This window comes from Palaemon carinicauda, chromosome 8 (assembly GCF_036898095.1).
Source record: "Palaemon carinicauda isolate YSFRI2023 chromosome 8, ASM3689809v2, whole genome shotgun sequence".
NCBI classification, from domain to species: Eukaryota; Metazoa; Arthropoda; class Malacostraca; order Decapoda; family Palaemonidae; genus Palaemon; species Palaemon carinicauda.
Genome location: NC_090732.1, coordinates 48,637,255 through 48,655,511, shown reverse-complemented (window position 1 = coordinate 48,655,511; position 18,257 = coordinate 48,637,255). Strand labels below are relative to the sequence as shown.

Genomic DNA, 18,257 nt, shown 5'->3' with positions numbered 1-18,257 from the left:
GTACTTCTTCAGTTGGAGCATCTAAGTGCAAATTATGATCTTCCTCGTCTATCTTTGTTTGGAGAAGTGCTTCTCAGTTGAAGGTGTGTAAGTCTATTGCTCAGCCTTAAGATTGAAGGGCATTATCCTCTCCTCCTCATAGGAGTTGTCTATTATAAGTGAGTAGCTTTGAGTAGTGGTTTCCATCCTGGGACCTCATCCCTCCAGAGTGGGATGTAACATTTGTTCTTAAGTCTCTTACCTATACCCTGTATGAGCCTTTGAGAAGATGGTTAGACAGAGATCTGACTCTCAAGACTTTTTGTCTGCCTTTGCATCGGCGAAGAGTTGCACTGTTAGTTGCATGGACTCAATTATGTAATAACTCCTGTTGAAGGTTAGGCAGCCCTCTTTAGTTTTGTGGCTGAATTTCTGGCCAAACCCAGAGCCTGTTAGTATTCAACTGCAGGTTCAAGACCTCCTCCATCCCTTTCGCTACATTGACTCATTGGGTGGTACTCTAGAGGAGATGCTTTTGTAGTCCATGAGGGCTCTGCAGTGCTATTTAAAGAGGACTCTACATCTCGGGTCTGAGCATCAATGACTCTTCCTTAGCATTGGCCAAACCAAGAAACGATCTTTTACTTTGTATTATCAGATAATCTAAAGAGCATACATTTTGACAATTGATGGGGGTAAAAGTGCTAACTCTGAATAGAGCTCACAAAGTCTTGAGTATTAGTTCCAGATTACCCTTTTGAAAGAGTTTTGCAGTTGGTGAGGTTATGAAGGTTAGAAGTTTGGAAGGACCAAACAATCTTTACTGCCTTCTATTTAATGGAATAAACCCACAAATCCTTCAACACTTTTGTTCTTGGCTATGTGGTTGCAACTCACACAGCCCAGCTCACAAATGGGATAAAAAGCATCTTGTGTATGCTAACGTGTTCGATGTACAGTAAGTCTGGATGAAAGGTTGAATGACTGGCTCTTCTAATTCTTTACTTCTCTTCACTTAGCGATGACGCGTTCATACACGCTGGGTCTGACATTGATGCTTGTCATCAAAATTTCTGAGCACTAGTTCTCCTAAATCCTCCCTTTCAAAATGAATACCAAACCATTTGGTCTCATCATATGTCAGATATTTAATTCCAAAATGCATTTCCCCTTCATGGAAAAAAATTCCTTCGTTGATTGAGTAACCTGATACATAACCAACTACTTGCCAGGCCTTATCAGCATACTCATCCCTATGTAGGGCTAATGTGAGGTTGCTAGCGTCATCTCCCCACTCCTATAAGGGACCAGGGAGACTGGCATATTTTAAAAAAGAAAAAGAACCAACCAGCTTGATTCTAAGAGGATTTCTTTGTCTCCCTCTTTTAAAGGCCAAAAGGTTTGTATTCGGAACAAATAAATTTTAAATGTACTATCATTTTTATTTTTCCTAGCTATACAAGCCTGAGGCCTTTAAAGTTGAACGTCTTACCTCAATTACCCCTCTCAGTCCTGAGACAAAATTCAAATGTGAAGGATCTCATTGAAAGGTGGGCTGGCTACTCCCGCTTGTACCACCTGTCGTTAACAAATTCAAAGACTGTTCCAACTCGGCCAAAGACATTTCCTATATCAAAGGACCAATGTTTGTATAACTAGAAAAAAAAAATTTAATTTTTGAAATTTTTCAACAATGACAGTACCTAGGAACTTGCATTTATAATCAGATGATGGAAAATGTAGTTCTCTTCAGAGGATTTTGTGGATATTGTTACTAATTGCAGTCCAATCTATTCTAAAATAATCAGTGTACTGATTTTATTTCATGTTGAACATTTGATAAGTGTATAAATATTTATGAAATTGTTTTGTATTGAATGGAACTTATAATTTTAGTTTGATGATGCAGTACTCTACATTCCAGGTGTACATGTTGAAACCCGAGCAGCAGCTTCAGTTGTACAATATGCTCCAGGACTCCCTTATTGCTCGTGGTATCTTGCAACCATAAATCATTCTCAGTGTGAACAATACCTAGTATAGCTTTTTATTGTGTGGTAGAAAGTGTGGACCAGCTACGGAGGTCTTTTGAAGGAAGAATCTGTTAGATTCGAGAAGGTACAGTACAGTATAGAATGTACGAGATTTCATAGAACAATCTTAAAAGCAGAGCAAGTTTCTTGTTTAGATTTAAGATATCCTTTATTTTCTCTTCATTACATTGAAATGAAATAGTTGCTAAATTATACTTAAATTCTAAATTTAAATTTTGTTGAGGTACAAACGAGGGAATTTGTTTAAACACCACATATAATATTTTTTTTGTATGTTCTTTTTCTGTAGGAAGAATGAAATAATTTAGTTTCATTTATGAAGCTATATTTGATAGTGAAGAATGTGTGTGTGTGTGTATAGGTTGATATTTACAAAATGCTTACACTGTATTGCAGTTACCTTTCATGTAACCTGTATTTAGTTGCCGCAATCATTAGGAATGCTATCGAAAACATAGGAGTACCTGCAACATCTTGATGGTGATGGTTGCTATGTCCCATTCATTGGGGAAATCTGAAACTGTTAATTTTTATTTTTGAACTCCTAATTATAATGTGATCCTCATTCTTAATTGATAGTATTATGTTGAAAGACACGTATTTTACCATCTATTTGATATTTTTATACCGATGACGTTTAATTTTTTATTTCACGGACATCTTGAGTAATATATACTTGGCCCAAAATAATTCAATAATAACACTGCCTGCCGTAAATCTTTAAAAATAGAAAAAAAATTCCATATTTTTTTAAGCGAGTATTGTAAAAATTGGGTTAAAACTCATAAAAGGCCCAATAGTCTATTTTCATTGAGAAGAAACAAATTTGATTTTTTTATACTCCACGCTACAGATGATACTATAGAATTATTTACTCATTACCAATTTGCCAACTCTATGGAATAGGTTTTATTACCAACCATATGTTGAATAAAAATTCATATCCTTGGAAGAGGAAAACTACTACAGTAAACTGAAATAATTTTCCAAAGTCTTCAAAAGATGAATACTAAATTCTTATTTCCTATCATATATTAGAAATAACAAAAATTGTTTTACTATAATCAGTAGTAAAAAAATTGCCCAATTTATTTCATAAAGGTCCACCAAGCCTTCGGTGTTGTACTTTGTCATATTTTTGAAACATTTATTGCCTCACGGGTATGTTTTTTTTTCCCCCTCTCAAAACACATTGGGAAATTATTTATCACTGCTATCCGACATCAAATTAATTGGTTTTTGTTACACAGTGTAAGCACCGATTATGTAGTTATAGTTTCATGTTCTCTTAGTATTTTGATACTCTACAGGGCAATTATCCTTATAATAATTGGTTGTCTTTATTTTCTTGCGTGTCTCCTCTTTTTAGAAGTGAAAGAGTGACATTAAGCTGATATTTTCTTTTCAGGGTAGATTTATATTACATGATATTATGGCAAGATTGCAATAATTTATATATATATATTTATTTTGTTTATACACAGCTGTATGGACAAACACCAAATGTTTGTCCCTTTGATATTAAACCCCAGCTCTGTTGTCAAACTATTCAACAGCAGCTCCATTCTCTATCCCTTGGAGAATTCACAAATATATTTTACATTACTTTTAGACAAAATATGAAGTTGAGTTGGTTTTATGTTTTCTATAATTATAAATTTTATTTACTTATTGCCATAGCATACTTTTGTCAGGCTTTCAAAGTTCAACATCAATTTTATATTTACTTCTATACATTTTATATACAGTATTTTAACTTTCTTGACATACTACATTTGATGGCATGAAAGACCCAGTAGAATATTAAGCGTACTCCTGTTTCATTAGGGCATGTCTTGGAAAAAGATTTTTTTATTATTATTATTATTATTATTATTATTAAGAGCGCAAAAAGATTCATACTACCAATTACTGTAATACAAAATATAAGCTTATAACATACTGTTCTTTACAGAAAACTAAGGTAGGCTATAAACATGCATATGCAAGTGATGGTAAATACAGTAGTAAAGTATTCTGTAACTAAGAGTAAAAACCAAGTGTAGTAGTATTTATGTTATCACAAACAAAGTACAGACATTCACAGGAAGTTTCCTATTAAAATTAGGAAATATTATCAAGTGGTATACTCTAAAATCAGTAGATGGTCATATACAGTACATGCACTGTATTTGCCATTTTTTATCAGATTATTTTTCTCTGTACAAATAGATGTGCATATCCTCAATAACATTAATGAGATCAGTTGGTGAAAAAGGGTGGAGGTAAAAAAAGAGAATTTTCATTAACTCTTCAATCTCACCCTGCACGAAGAATAATTGTCACTCAAACCCCAAGCCCAATTTGGGTTACTTGACTCGTATTAACACAAAAGTTACCTGTGCCAAGAATTTTAAATATATAGTATATGGCTGAATAAATTTCCTATTCATTGATATATATTTTTACGTACTGTACTCTGAGGTTATTCATGTGAATAGCTAAAAAAGAAAGTTACTGGATGTAAAATATGTCATATGGGGCTAAAGGGATTAAAAATCCTTAACTATAGAATGCATTAGATTATTGAAAAGGTCAACTTTGTCAAAATAGAAAAAAATCCATAACAAATAAATTTCAACTCCTAATGTTTATTTTCTGCAAGACCTGTTCAAAGTGTTTTCTTCAGTTAAATAGCTGTGCCGTACATGTTCTTGAGGAATGGTAGAAGCAAGCTGACCAAATAAATTGACAGGCTATTTGATAAGCCTAGCTTCATCAAGCTAAATAAAGCTTACAGAATACACATGATATACAAATCTGATGAGTAATAAGTTCACATGATATATTAGCATATACAGTACAATAATACACAAAATTCTCAGAAGTCACAATTCTCTCATGTAAGTAAATCTTACATAGATTTGTATGAGACTATAGCCTGACAGTTTGCAGTTATATTTGGCGGGAAATTTATAATAGAAGATTACTAGAATGAGCCATAGCAACTAGGGGCATTTTCAGATTAGCTAGATTCTGATTTAATATGTACTTGATGTATTTCTCAATTATGTCTTTTCTTCTGTTGTAGTTTCCATTTGTTTATCAATAGTGTTTAGACATATGTTGGTAATTTGGATAAGCTGTTACATGAATTTAGCAGGTAATTTGTCATAATCATTCCTGTTATACTATTGGTAGTAATAATCTAATAATAAAAATGTGAGGGTGAATACAACACTACAGTAATATTATTACAGAGTCGGGCTAGCTAGAAGTGACCATTTGAAGTGTATAGCCGAAGGTGGAGAGGTTTTGGGATCGTTATGTAGATTCCTCAACTTATATGGTGCAGGACTATTTTTCTTAAACCCATTTTCTGGGTAAGGAGTTCTTATATGCCATCAAATATGTTACTTTTTCAATTCTTGACCAGCCATCAAATTTGTATGTTAAGTTTTCCAATTCTTGTTGAATGCTTGGCAAGTAGTTATCCATTATTCACAGAGGAATGGTGAAGCAGCGTTGAATGGGATTTTATTTTATTTATATGATTTAACACTGCATTTGAACTCACTCATGTACTCATTGTGAAGGTGTCTTTTTCTTAATCACTCAACATTTAATATAATTTTTTTATTACATGCCATAAAGATTTGATCCAATAAATGTAAACACATTCATGGTTACTCACACGCTACATTCCAACGAGGAAATGGCAGGGAATGTAATGGATTAGCAGTGATCCTTCCTTATTACTTCAATGGGTTTTTAGAACTTCTTTATAGACAGTTAAAATCTTGGAATTGCATGTGTTTCTCTCTCTTTTTAAATTTGGAGATGCAAAAGTCAATTTTAGCATCATTTTTACTCTTAACAGTTGTAATACTGTTTAGGTCCATTTCTTAATTTACTCTTCCTCTGAAATAGCATGCCTAATTACTTGTGAAATGTTTGAAAACTATTTTTAAATAGCGTGAACTTCTGATAAATGCTGTTTGCATTCCTTCCCCATATGCAGTTTTCTTGCAATTTTACATTATTAACTGGCATTGTTGTGGCTACCTGGAGGGTGTCGACAAGGTTGAGACCATTTTTTAACATTGATTAGACAGAAATACAATATGATATAGTTAATTTCTATTTATATGGTACTAAAGTTTCTAAATTGTAACTGGTACGGTACATTTAATTTTTTGTTTTTCAAATGGAGGCTTGAGAATAGAAAAGTTGTTTGAAGTATACAAACCTAAAATGGATGATTTTCGTTGCATGTCACTTCATTAATACCAATAATTTAAAATATTAAAACTATATTTTTAGATTTACCTTTATTTTGAATTTATTTAAATTACATGACAGATTACTCACTTATGTATACAGATTTGAGAAACTCACTCGGATGGTGCTTATCTGTTGTAAAGATAATGTCATATGAATTAGTTTAATATTTTAAAATTGTATCATACTTTAACCTTATTTTGTACATCATGGTTGGTTACATTGTCATTTCTCACATGTCATAGTTGCTCTAATAGGTTATCTTAAAATTCCTTTCTTATGATACGCAAAAGATATTTGATTATTATTGAACAATGATAAACAAATATCTTTCATTTTTCCCATCCCCCAACTATTTGACACTTTTCATTCTTTGTTATTATCCGTGATGTTTTGTTTTGTCAAACTATTCTTCTTTAAATCTTGTACTGTATTCTTAAAACTTCATGTTTGGTTTCTTAAAAATGTCTGATTCTACAGGATGTCTAATTTGTGTTGGGTATGATAAGCAGTGAACTGAGAATAATGTTAACTAAATCTTGCTTATGTTATCCATATGATCATTCCATACTTACCCCATTGTTCAATTTTGTAACATCTATGTTTCCTAGAAAATATCTTTGCAAGAATTGGGCTCTCATTTCTAAATGATTTTCATATTTTCATCCTATTATAGAAAATGCGCAAGAATCTGCACTTCCAGCGTTAGATTTTGTGTTAGCTCTCATATTTTGTGTCGGCTCTCATATTTTGTTGAAATCAAACCAACCACATCTCTTTAATACATTGCTTTAGAATTCATCGATAAGTTCTACTGGATGTTTAAAAAAAAGTTTTGTGGAGTAACATTAAAGTTCATTGAGCATTTATAAGCAAATAGTACATCATAACATTTTCTGGTATCAAAGGCAATATATGTTTATCAAACATCTTTTATATTTCTGTTCTTCCATGAATTCCATAGGTTTTATTAACCAGGGTTTTGATAAATGGTATCTTAAGATAGCAGGACTGTTCCTCTGTATACATTTTGCAGTTTTCCTTACCCTCTTCCACTATGTGCATTTTGCAGTTTTCTCCAGCCCCTTTTCAAACCTATTTGTATGAAAGAGATAGATTTCTGTAGATATTTTCCATTGCATGTGTACAAAGTAAAAAACAATGTAACTGCCTTCAACATTCCCTTTTTGAGAATGATAACATTATATATAGCGATATGAAAAAAGTGTCGCCTCCACTAAGCATTTTCTATACATACCTATACATCTGAATAGTAGCTTTTGCTATTTAAAAAATTATAAAAAGTACAGTACTGTAGTTTCTTATTCTAACACTATTGTATTATTTATCACATGCAAATCTTTTGTTCCGTGAGTTAACATACTTTCATATCTCTCGCCTCCCTTCCAAATCTGACTGCTTGCTATTTAGCTGCTTCAGTTCTTGTATTATTGTAGATCTAGTAACAACTGTAGCATTATACACTTAACATCTGCAATTGCATTGGTAAATTTTTTATTTTTTTTTTCAAGTTGTCATGTTTTTAAACTACTGTATATTGTAGTAATTAACAAGATCAAATCTATAGGATAATAATGTGCTGAATTATAACCAATTAATTTACTGTTAGCCTTTTTTTAAATTTAATTTCTTCCAATGTGACTTTGTTTAATCATTAGTTATTTTTAACTACAGAAAGTGTCTTTTAGGCATTCATTAGTTTTTTATGTGAATTAGTCCTTTTGTAAGGACATTTGAGAAAATAGCATGTTGAAATCCAGAAACTGGTCTTTCATTTGAATTGGCAGGACTATCTAAAGACAGGATTTCATTAGACTGAGTCAGGAAATCATTTGAAAATTCTTATAAATCCAGTCCAATTTTTTTTAAATTTTAGTGACAAGATTGTGTATTTACAATTCAAAATGGGAAATTTTCCAATTTTTCTTCTATTATGTTTATAACACCAAAAGTGTTTTTATCCCTTGAGCACATGTTTTCAGTCTGTCACGATATCAACAAACATTTTGACTGAAAATATTTCAAGTATTCTCCGTTACCAACTTATTCAATTTATGTATTAAAGATGATCCTTTTGTGACAGAAATCAATGTTTTCAGTCATTTTTTCCCAATACTGTAATTTGCGTTTCCTTGGAAGCAAATAGTAACCAGTAACTACATTTTTTTCTTTTTTCATAGTCTTTTATCTTACTTGGATAGCCCTGGAATCCAGTTAAATTATTAATACCTTGCTTCTAGAGGTCTTAAAATTCTGACTGCCCATTTGGCACGTTTTCATCACCCTCACTTTGATTTTCCCATTAGTTTCAATCCAATTATGGCTTGCTATTTTAACTGCATTTAGTAAAACAAATATACCATCACCTTCATCATGCACTTATAAAACGTTCACATTTGTCTGTGACCAAATAGTAGCGTGTGGCATGTTTATATCTCTAATAGTGTTAGGAATTTTGTTCATTTTTACATCTATTTACAATATTTAATGACTGTCTTCTCCTATGTTTAGTTTTTAATGTTGCTCTAGTAAAAAGTCTGTCGGTGGTGAAATGAATTTTCAGCAATTTTATATCTTGTGCTTGGAATACGAGTGTAAGAAATATTGAAATGATTTCAGGTGCTTGTAACCACTGTAATACAGGTGGAGCTATGAAGAGTATTTGTGTGTCTAAGAAATTATTTTTAATTTAACAAGCTCTTGCATTGATTGTGCTTACAATACAGTACTTCTCGTGTCAGTTGGGATTTTAGGGTGGCAGAATTCAGTTGATACATTCCAGGAATATTTATGATTTCAGACATGTTTTCTCTTATGATGTGGCTTCATTTTCAACTCTGCCTTGTCTGAATTAAATATGCTGTGGGGAATACCCAAGTAAAAAAAAACTTTGGTTTACCCTAATTCATTTTATTTGGTAATGGATCTACCAAAGTCATGCTTTTTTATTGACTTGTTTGTCCTCAGTAAGTGTATTCGAGTGATAGTGTCTTTTGTAGCTTTAATTGTGAACTACAGTCTTAATATACATGTAAAGTGCAACAAAATTACATTAAAAAAATATTGCTAAATGACAAAAATATGATGGATGACATTAGAATTATGTTGGTGTCACATCTTGCTATTAAATTTAGGATAATTAGAAGCTAAAAGTTAGTTTTCACCAACTAGTACATTAGTTTATATAAATAGCACATCAAATTTTTACCAGAAAATATATATTACCTTTTCGCATAAAAATGTAAACTGTTGAAATCTTCCATTTCGATAATAACTAAAAGAACAGTTACCATCATATCTATTTTTGAAGAAATTAACTACTTTATCACGTTACAACTATAATCGTATCTTGCTGCAGCTGTACAGCCGTAATGCTATGACCAAGCTCTTAGATATTTGACTTTTAGAACTGCAATACCTGTTCTTTGCCAGAAGTAAAATCATAGGCATTGACAAGCCTGAATTAGTCTGATAGAACTATTAGTTTTAGCAACTTGCTTGGTTAGGATGGCCAGCTAAGGCAAGAGTCCAAATGTATGGTCTGTGACCATCTCTAATTGTTATTTTTTGCTTATTTAGTGTGACAACTCTTGGGAGTCTAACTTGAGGGAGAAGCAATACCAAAATCACAGGTCATTTAAGAGTTTGCGGAGTAAAATTTGTTGATAATTAGTGAATTGACCATCGCGTAGATTACATTACTTGAATAGCATCAAAGAAAATTAATCTTAAAATATAATGAATTATTAATTCCTCAATTATACCTTTAACGAATACAAGTTAATATTTATGCTTAGGTTTTTCCCAAAATTTGATCTTAGGTTCTCTGAAATATGAAGGACGGAAGTACATATTGTAGTTCTATGGCATTGTAACCCATAGCTGGTATTTTCTAATAAGATTTTCCCCATAAATCTTGTACAGGGCCTCATAAATGACACCCGAGTAACCATACATACGGTAATCCGCTTCTCCTTTTGATGTCACAGAACCTGTAGTTTTTCTCTTGTAATATTTCTATATATTTTAGTGTTTCCCTTGTCTGAATTCTGGAAATATTACACGTTTGTCAAGTTGACATTACAGTAATTGGTAATGCTTATTTTTTTTCCAAGTGCAAAATAAAAGCTTTATGTTTCATAAAGCTAAAAATGTGCAATTTCTTTAACTGTAGAAACACACCTGCCCGTTGTTTTCATCGCTATAAATGTACGGGAAAAAATGCTAAGGAAAACAGGGTTGCGGACATCGTATGATGTTTTAGATATTAAAAATTCTCTCTGTAACAAACTTGGTTCTTTTTAATTTTGGTAATTTAAAGGCTCTCTTTTTAATTACCTTGATAATACTTTATTTGCATTATGCATTTAAAATATTGTACAACATAGCCATAAGCCAAATATCTGCTTTACAAATTCTAACTACAGGTAGTTAACTAGAACAGGAATAGTAAGAGTGAAAAGATGAATAAAAACTGAGTGAAATGTTTCAAGTTTTCTTTAGCATTTATCAATTAATATTAAGTGTTGATAGGATAGGTTATAGTGGAGTAGGTAGTACTAAATATGTTGAATGTTGTAAATTTTATTCCCTAACCTTGCAGAAACCTCTTGTTGCCAAAAAACAGAACCTATCCAATTTACAAACTTGAAACTTTATATGATAGACTTAACAAGCACCTTTCTTACTGTGTAGCTGTGCTGCATTGCTTACTTTTCCACTTCAAAATGTAAATATGTATTGTACCTTCTTTTGAATGTTGAGGATAAATTGAATTCTGCCAGCTTCCTAATTTACAATACATTATGGGTGTTGATTAGAGGAAGGTGTCCTAGTTTGTCAATCAAATGTATACATTTAGGAAGGCAAAGTGGTTACTGCAGTATAGTATATTTGTTACTCAATTAACAGTTTACCCAATTTCTGTTGACCTTTTAAACATATTTACACCTTCGAAGAGCTCGTATGTAAAAATTGTTAGAGTTGTAACCATATTAAAAAAAAAAATGTTATATAAACTCACAAGAGTTGAAAAAAATTGAGTATACAATTGTAATGTTGGTACCAATGGCTTTCTTCTCTTGGCCTTTTGGCTATTTACTGAACGGTTAAAGGCCTGCCTTACGAGTCTATAAATAATTATTGTGTGGTCTGGCTAATCTACTTGAAATGATAATACTGAAGGGTTAATTTCTATTGCAAATACATTTTATATATAATAGCAAAGTCAAATTTATTGAAGACATGAAAATTTTTCAATCTGTTTAGTTATTGAGAATTTACAAATTAGCTTTGCACGAATTGGAATTTTTTTCCCAACCCAGTTTGAAGTTAATTTAACATAACTGTCTGGTTGAAAAATGGTGAACAACTTACTGTAGTACAGTAATGCAAAAATTGTAATAAGTTTTAAACCAAAATTCTTTTCAAGATTTTTTCCTATTACAAAATATAGCTTCCAATTACAGTATCAGCTATGCTCTAAAAAATTTTCTTACAATCTAATAATTTTACCATCCACAAAAAAAAAACTTGGAATAAATTATTGTATTGAGGCAATTGTATAACTTCAATTATAGTAGGTTTCTTCAATAATTTAAGCATGAAATTTATAGCCTAGCGTGAAAATTGAGATTTATTCATCAGATGTAGATCATAAAAAATACAGCTTACAATTTCAAATTGCTAATTTGGAAAGTTTTTCCCACATTTAACATACAGAAGCTTTTAAGTAACTTTACAGAGATATCTTACATATCCATAGTAAGCTAGACACAAAGAAATGAAAGTTTAATAATCACAGTAAATTATAAGGTTACTCTCAAGATTTTATGCAACACTTTTGGAAACCTGAAACATCTTTACTCCTACATTAACAAATTGACAGAAGCAGCTTTAACTGACTGATATTTCAGTTGAAAGTAAATTGACTGTACTGCAATTCCAACATATTCAATACAATTAAAAAACCTCGACCTACAATGTCATTTTGTGTTTATAATAAAAGTAAACCAGACTTTTAAGTACCCATTGCTCTCTAAGCTCATCGAAGGGCTTTTAACTCATTTGGAGTGAATTATGAAAGATAAAGTATTGTATGTAAAATTTGACGCTATACTATTCCTATTCCTTATCAGTACATGAAGGATTTGCAAGTTAAATCAAATGTATTAGGAATAGAAATTTACCAGTTATCAAGACAGTGGATGCCAGCAAAACCACTAAGGTGTTAATATAGTTCACTAGTTCATGCTATTTGTTGTATTATAGAGCATTATGAATATTGTACTTAGTGTTGAAAATATTTCTTTATGTGTAGCCCTCAAATGTCAACAAAAAATACTTTGACAGATAAATTAAAACTGTGGTACTAGTTGACTTTATTTATTATTTCTATAAGACGAGATTTGTGTATATGTAATTTATTTGTTGTTTTCTCTGGAGAGAATATGCGATGAATGACTAAAAATATAGTCTTTTGGTTGATTTATGAATGACTTTAGTGACAAGTTTATTATATATTAATGCAATACAGGTGAAATTTCAATAGCATTTAGAACAATTTAAGGTACCAATGTTTCAAAACATTATATGAAATAGTAGTTAGGTACTGAGATGTGTGTGCTAGTTTTCCTACCTGTTGTAGAACCATTGAGATATATTTATTTTGTTGTAAATAATACCCTAATGGTCAATAAAGTACTGAAATATTTTTTTGCCTTATCATTATAATCTTCCTTGGATAAGATTTTGAAATAGGAACGTTGTTAGAAACTATTTTGGACTGTGAAGCTAAAATCACTGGTTATCTTTCCCCATCTGAACTTGATTAATAATTAGTTTAACCTCTTTGTCACTATAATAACCAGTCTAACATTTATGATGGCCAACATTTAAAACTAGGTTCTTGCTTTCTTCTCTATGTTTTATCTCTAACAACTCTTATCCCCTCAAATACTCAACTTTATTTTTGTAGTGTGTCATAAATCTGTATGGAAAAATCCAGTTGTTTTTCAGAATTTTGAGTGGGCAGACAAGACTCTCAATCTTCAAAACTAGACTTACAAATAATGTCCCTAGAATTTCAAATTAATGTTTAATGGAAAACAAAGAAAAATTAACCCTCTTTTGGTACCATCTCAAGAGGGGACTGAAAATGTATATAAAATAAATATGATACAGTAATTAGAAATTACCATTTCAGCAGTCCACAACTTCACTGTGTCCTTTGATCACATCACTGGTCCTGTGAATCATCGAAGCTCTGAGGAAAAAAAATACTGTATAAGCATATTTTTCATAAAATTTATCTATCCCTAAAATTTAAAAGATAAAACAAAAAACCTTGACAGTACATAAAAATTAGGTTGATTTACAGGCTAAATAAGGGATTTTGACGAAGGAAAAATCTATTTCTGGGGAGAGACCTGTGACGCCCGGCGAAAAAGTCCTTCTTTGTACTTTTTCTGATATAAATCTTCCAAATATACCAGAGAAAATTAAAAGCATGGAATGCAGAGGTTACAACCCTCGCGCGAGCACCTTGTTGGTGTCGTATATCTAAAAAGGGGCGTTTGTAAAACACTATTCACAGGCTGTCTTCCATTTAGATAATCCCTTCATCAAAGGGGGAGGGCCGTGACAGGCCCTAGAGAATACAGTTGGGTTACCCTACCGACACCTACCACTCGCGCTCACCAGGTCATCCTTCTGCAAGAACATATGGCTTGGCAAGGAAAAGGGTGGGTCCGTACAAAAATAATCGGGAAGGGTTTCGCCGGGCGTCACAGGTCTCTCCCCAGAAATAGATTTTTCCTTCGTCAAAATCCCTTTTCTGGGTCGACCTGTGACGGCCGGCGAAAAAGTACCAGAGAATGCCTTCCAAGCCCAATAAATTAATAACATAATGAGGAGAATACAATCACCATGTACGACAATACTATGATATAATAAAGTAATCGTCCAATTACCAACCAGCCAAATGACATAGGGAACGTAAGGTTAAATAATAATGACGACAAGGAACCAACTGAGTGTCGAATCGCAAAAGGCATCAAACCTTACATGTCTAAGTATATCTAAACATTAAAGGAACGGTAACTACAATAACAGTTAAACCATAGGAATTAAACATGGCAAATATCATAGGGCTAACGAACTACCAAGGAGAGCGGCGACGTGGTGTGAGTGGCGGGTAGGAGGGAGAAGAGAAGAGATGGAAGAAAGGAAGAAGAGGAGATTAATGGGGAGAGATAAGGCTCCCCTCTGCCATCGTCGGGTATTTAAGGGCCTGTAAGATCTTTAGATATTGGCGTTTGACAACCATAGGGGATTTCCAACCCGTATATTTTTTAAAATCATCAAAGTCCCTGTTCTGGAAGTCATTGTTGGAGGCATCTACTGTCCGTATATCATGAGCCTGGGGAAATGATTCCGGATTAGTATGTTTAATGAAGTAGAGGATTTGTTGCCTGATACCGTGAATGGAAATAGTACCTCCTTGTTCCCTGATAACCAAGGGGCCAGACGAGCGGGTGGCAGTTCTAGCTAAAAAGGGGCTTGAGAGTGTGACTGTACACGGAGAAAAATCCTGGGGATGAAGAATAATCTTCCGAGAGGAGCACCTATTTGCGGATCCTCATTTTTTAGCTAGGGAAGCTTTGTCTGGAAAAGGAGTACTTCGGCTGAAGGGAGGAAATCTATGTTTTCCGGGTTTCGTGAGAGCTGCTAGTTCTGATGTTCCATCACCTGAGGCCATAGCCGTTAGAAATAAAGTCTTCCTAAGAAGAGTGATATAAGAGCAGGATTCATTGTCCGTGTCCATCGCAAGTTTGAGAACACCGTTCAGAGACCAAGAGTCCTTTTGTGGCCGAACCGAAGGTCGAAGCCTAGCACATGTTTTTGGGGTTGATGAGAAATAGGAATCAGCTAGGTTAATGTTGAACCCAACAAGGTAGATCTTCTTCAAAGCTGACTTGATGGTGGTTAAAGTGCTAACTGTTAGGCCTTTGTCAAATAGGAACCTCAAGAAAGAGATGGCTAAATGCGGGGACATACGAGTATGGTCTGCACTCTTAGGGGACCTACTAGTTGTTAACGGCCGACTCATATTGGCGAATTGTCGAGTCCCTTTTTGTCCCATTCGATGAAGAGATCGTTTCCGGTTCAATGTTCGCATCTCTACGAGCTGCCAACTTCCTGTAGTCCATAAAGTTAGAGTTTTGGCTATCCTTGAGTAATCTGACACAGTGAGTTTGGATACTCGGGTCAGTTTGAGGAACGGGATCCGGATGGGACTGAGTTTCAACTCGAGGAGGAGAGGAAACCAACTGTTCTTGGCCAGTGAGGTGGTACTAAAGCCACTGCGCCCCGGAAGGAGCGTAGTTTGTGTAAAAGTTTTTAGAAGATTCCCTGGGGGAGATAGGGAAATCTTCTTCTAATGGTTCCAATCCCGGGGTAATGCGTCCATGGCATAAGCCCGAGGGTCCAGGGTTGGTGTCACATAACAAGGAAGTTAGTGATTCATCTGAGTTGCGAATAGATCTACCTGGAGGCCTGGAACGAGCCTGAGTATCCACCGGAATGAAATTATGTCTAGAGACCATTCTGACTCCAGTGGATCCGTCCTGGATAGTGAGTCCGCTCTCACATTCTGGCCTCCCGCTAGGTGAGGTGCTGACAGGAACCAGTTCTCTTCTGTTGCCCAGGCGAAGATAGTGACCAGGATCTGATTCAGGTTGGGTGACTTGGATCCTCCCCTGTTGACGTAGTGTACTGCGTCTGTGCTGTCTGACACTACTCTGATGTGGGTCGACCTCGGAGGAGAGTCTCTCTTCAGGGTCAAGAACACTGCCATGGCTTTGAGAACAATGATATGGGACTGTTTCACGGAGAGTGACCAAGAACCTGAAACATCTGATGTTCGGAGTAATCCCCCCCATCCACTTAGAGACGCGGCTGTATGGAATGTCACTTGTGGAGGTGGGAATTGTAGAGGAACCGATTTGGAGAGGTCCTTCGGTTCGAACCATGGGCGTAGTCTCATTTTCAAGACAGAGGGGATCTTCGAGACCATGTCTCTTATAGGTACTGTAGCTCTCTTTCTCCAAACTCGATTGATGTCTTTGAGTTTGGCTTTTATTAGATCTGTTACTGAAGTGAATTGGAAAAGTCCGAGGATACTTTCTAAGGCTCTTCGGACACCTGTTTGTGTTTGAGAAAATTTTTTGATCTTGGAAACTATTCCTCTTTCCTTTTGGAAGGGAGAGACAACGTGTGCTTCGAAAGGTCCCACTGAATGGCTAACCATTCTAAGCGGACTGATGGTTGCAGGCGAGATTTTTTGGAGATTGACCCGAAATCACAGGTTGTCGAGAAATTGAAATAATTCCTTCGTAGCTCTGTTGCCTTCTATGACCGGCCGGGCCCAAATGAGCCAACCGGCCAGATAAGCAATGATCTGTATCTCTTGGTTCCTGAGTTGTTCTAACACTCTCTCTCCCAGTTTCGTGAATATCCTGGGATCAATGTTGAGGCCAAAGGGCATGTCTTGAACACAAAGGCTTTCCTGCTTAGGCGGAAACCCAGATAAGAAGAGAAGTTTCGAGCTAAAGGCGCAAGATAATAGTCGTCGGTAAGATCGACAGAGGTGGTGACGGTCCTACGGGGAAGTAAGGTCCGTACCTGAGAGATAGTCAACATCCGGAACTTGTCGCAGAGAATGTAAGAGTTTAGCTTGACAAGTCCAGGTCCACTCTCAATGCCGCCAAGCCTTTCTTCGGAATTGTGAACAGGTGGCTTTGGAACTTCAGTGATCGATCCCGTTTGATTGCTTCTTCTTGAGTAACCCTGTGGTGTACTCTTCCAGGATGGGAGTGGATTTCTGGGAGAAGGTCACTGGTGGAGGAGGAGGACCTTGTGGCCATTTTCACCTCAAACCTTTAGAGATTATGCTATGAGCCCACAGACCGAAGGTCCAATGGTCTCAAAAGTGGTAAAGTCTACCCTCTACCGGGACCACCGCGTTGTGAGGGGGTGAATCTAGGTACTTTCCTTCTCCGAGCCCCCTTTTTTCTAGGTCCGTCTCGATGGCGAGACTGTCTTCTACTCCTGTAGCTTCCTCTCTGGTGTCCACGAGAGGAGCCTGAGGGTTCGGATCTAGGGCTGTATGCAGGTAAAACATCCCAACGGGGTTGGGCTGTGTACCTGGTGAATCAGTGAGGTAGACCACCTGATGAGGGGGATTTGGATGCATAGACGTCGAATCAGAGGGAGGCTGTGATGACGAGTGGGTAACCGACTATCGATTCCTGTCTGATAGAGGCCTCAGACAGAACGTATTTCCCACAACTAACCCGATCAGACCATCAAACGTGTAGGTCGAATTGGAAGGGCAGATCTTAGAATTATCGTACCCCCCAGACTGACAACATCCTGGTCCAGACAGATCGGGCCTGCCCTTTAGGAAATAATACTGTTACCTTCGGTACCTTGTTTAACCTAACCAAGGCAATCTCTTTCAATCGAACGAATCCATTGAACGGGAATTCTAGTACCTGGGAGTAAATTCTAGGTCCCCCAGAGGGAGGACGTCTATGCCATCCAGATTTATGGTACCATCTATATATGGAACATGTAAGGCAAATCTCTATGCGTTGTTTTTATCGAAGGAGGTTACTTCGATATGCCTGGGGCTGTAGGGGGAAACTTCTGAGTTCCTGAACGGATCCGACTCACTACCATACTTTTGAACTCCGTCATAGCCTCTTGGTTTTCCCTAGAATGTGTTGCTTTTAGCAGTCACGGTTTATGCAGGGTAACATGAACATCAGGATCCATTAAGGGTCCTAGGTCGGTGACGTAGGTAATTGCGAAGCTGAAGGCTCAAAATTCATCCCCACCTACCTGCCCGTCCATGGGGTCGTCGTCCAACCTTAGAGAGGA

The 18,257-nt window shown here is 35.3% G+C and overlaps 1 protein-coding gene across 1 annotated transcript in view; it reads left to right on the top strand.

Annotated features, from left to right (window-relative positions):
- The window catches only part of Cds (CDP-diacylglycerol synthase), a 156,078-nt gene extending 152,319 nt beyond the window's left edge, over positions 1 to 3,759 (top strand). Inside the window, exon 9 of the mRNA XM_068378614.1 lies at positions 1,904 to 3,759. Within this exon, the coding sequence (XP_068234715.1) occupies positions 1,904 to 1,990 (87 nt within the window). The 3' untranslated portion in view covers positions 1,991 to 3,759. The remainder of the gene's footprint in view (positions 1 to 1,903) is intronic.
- The last annotated feature ends 14,498 nt before the right edge of the window (positions 3,760 to 18,257 follow it).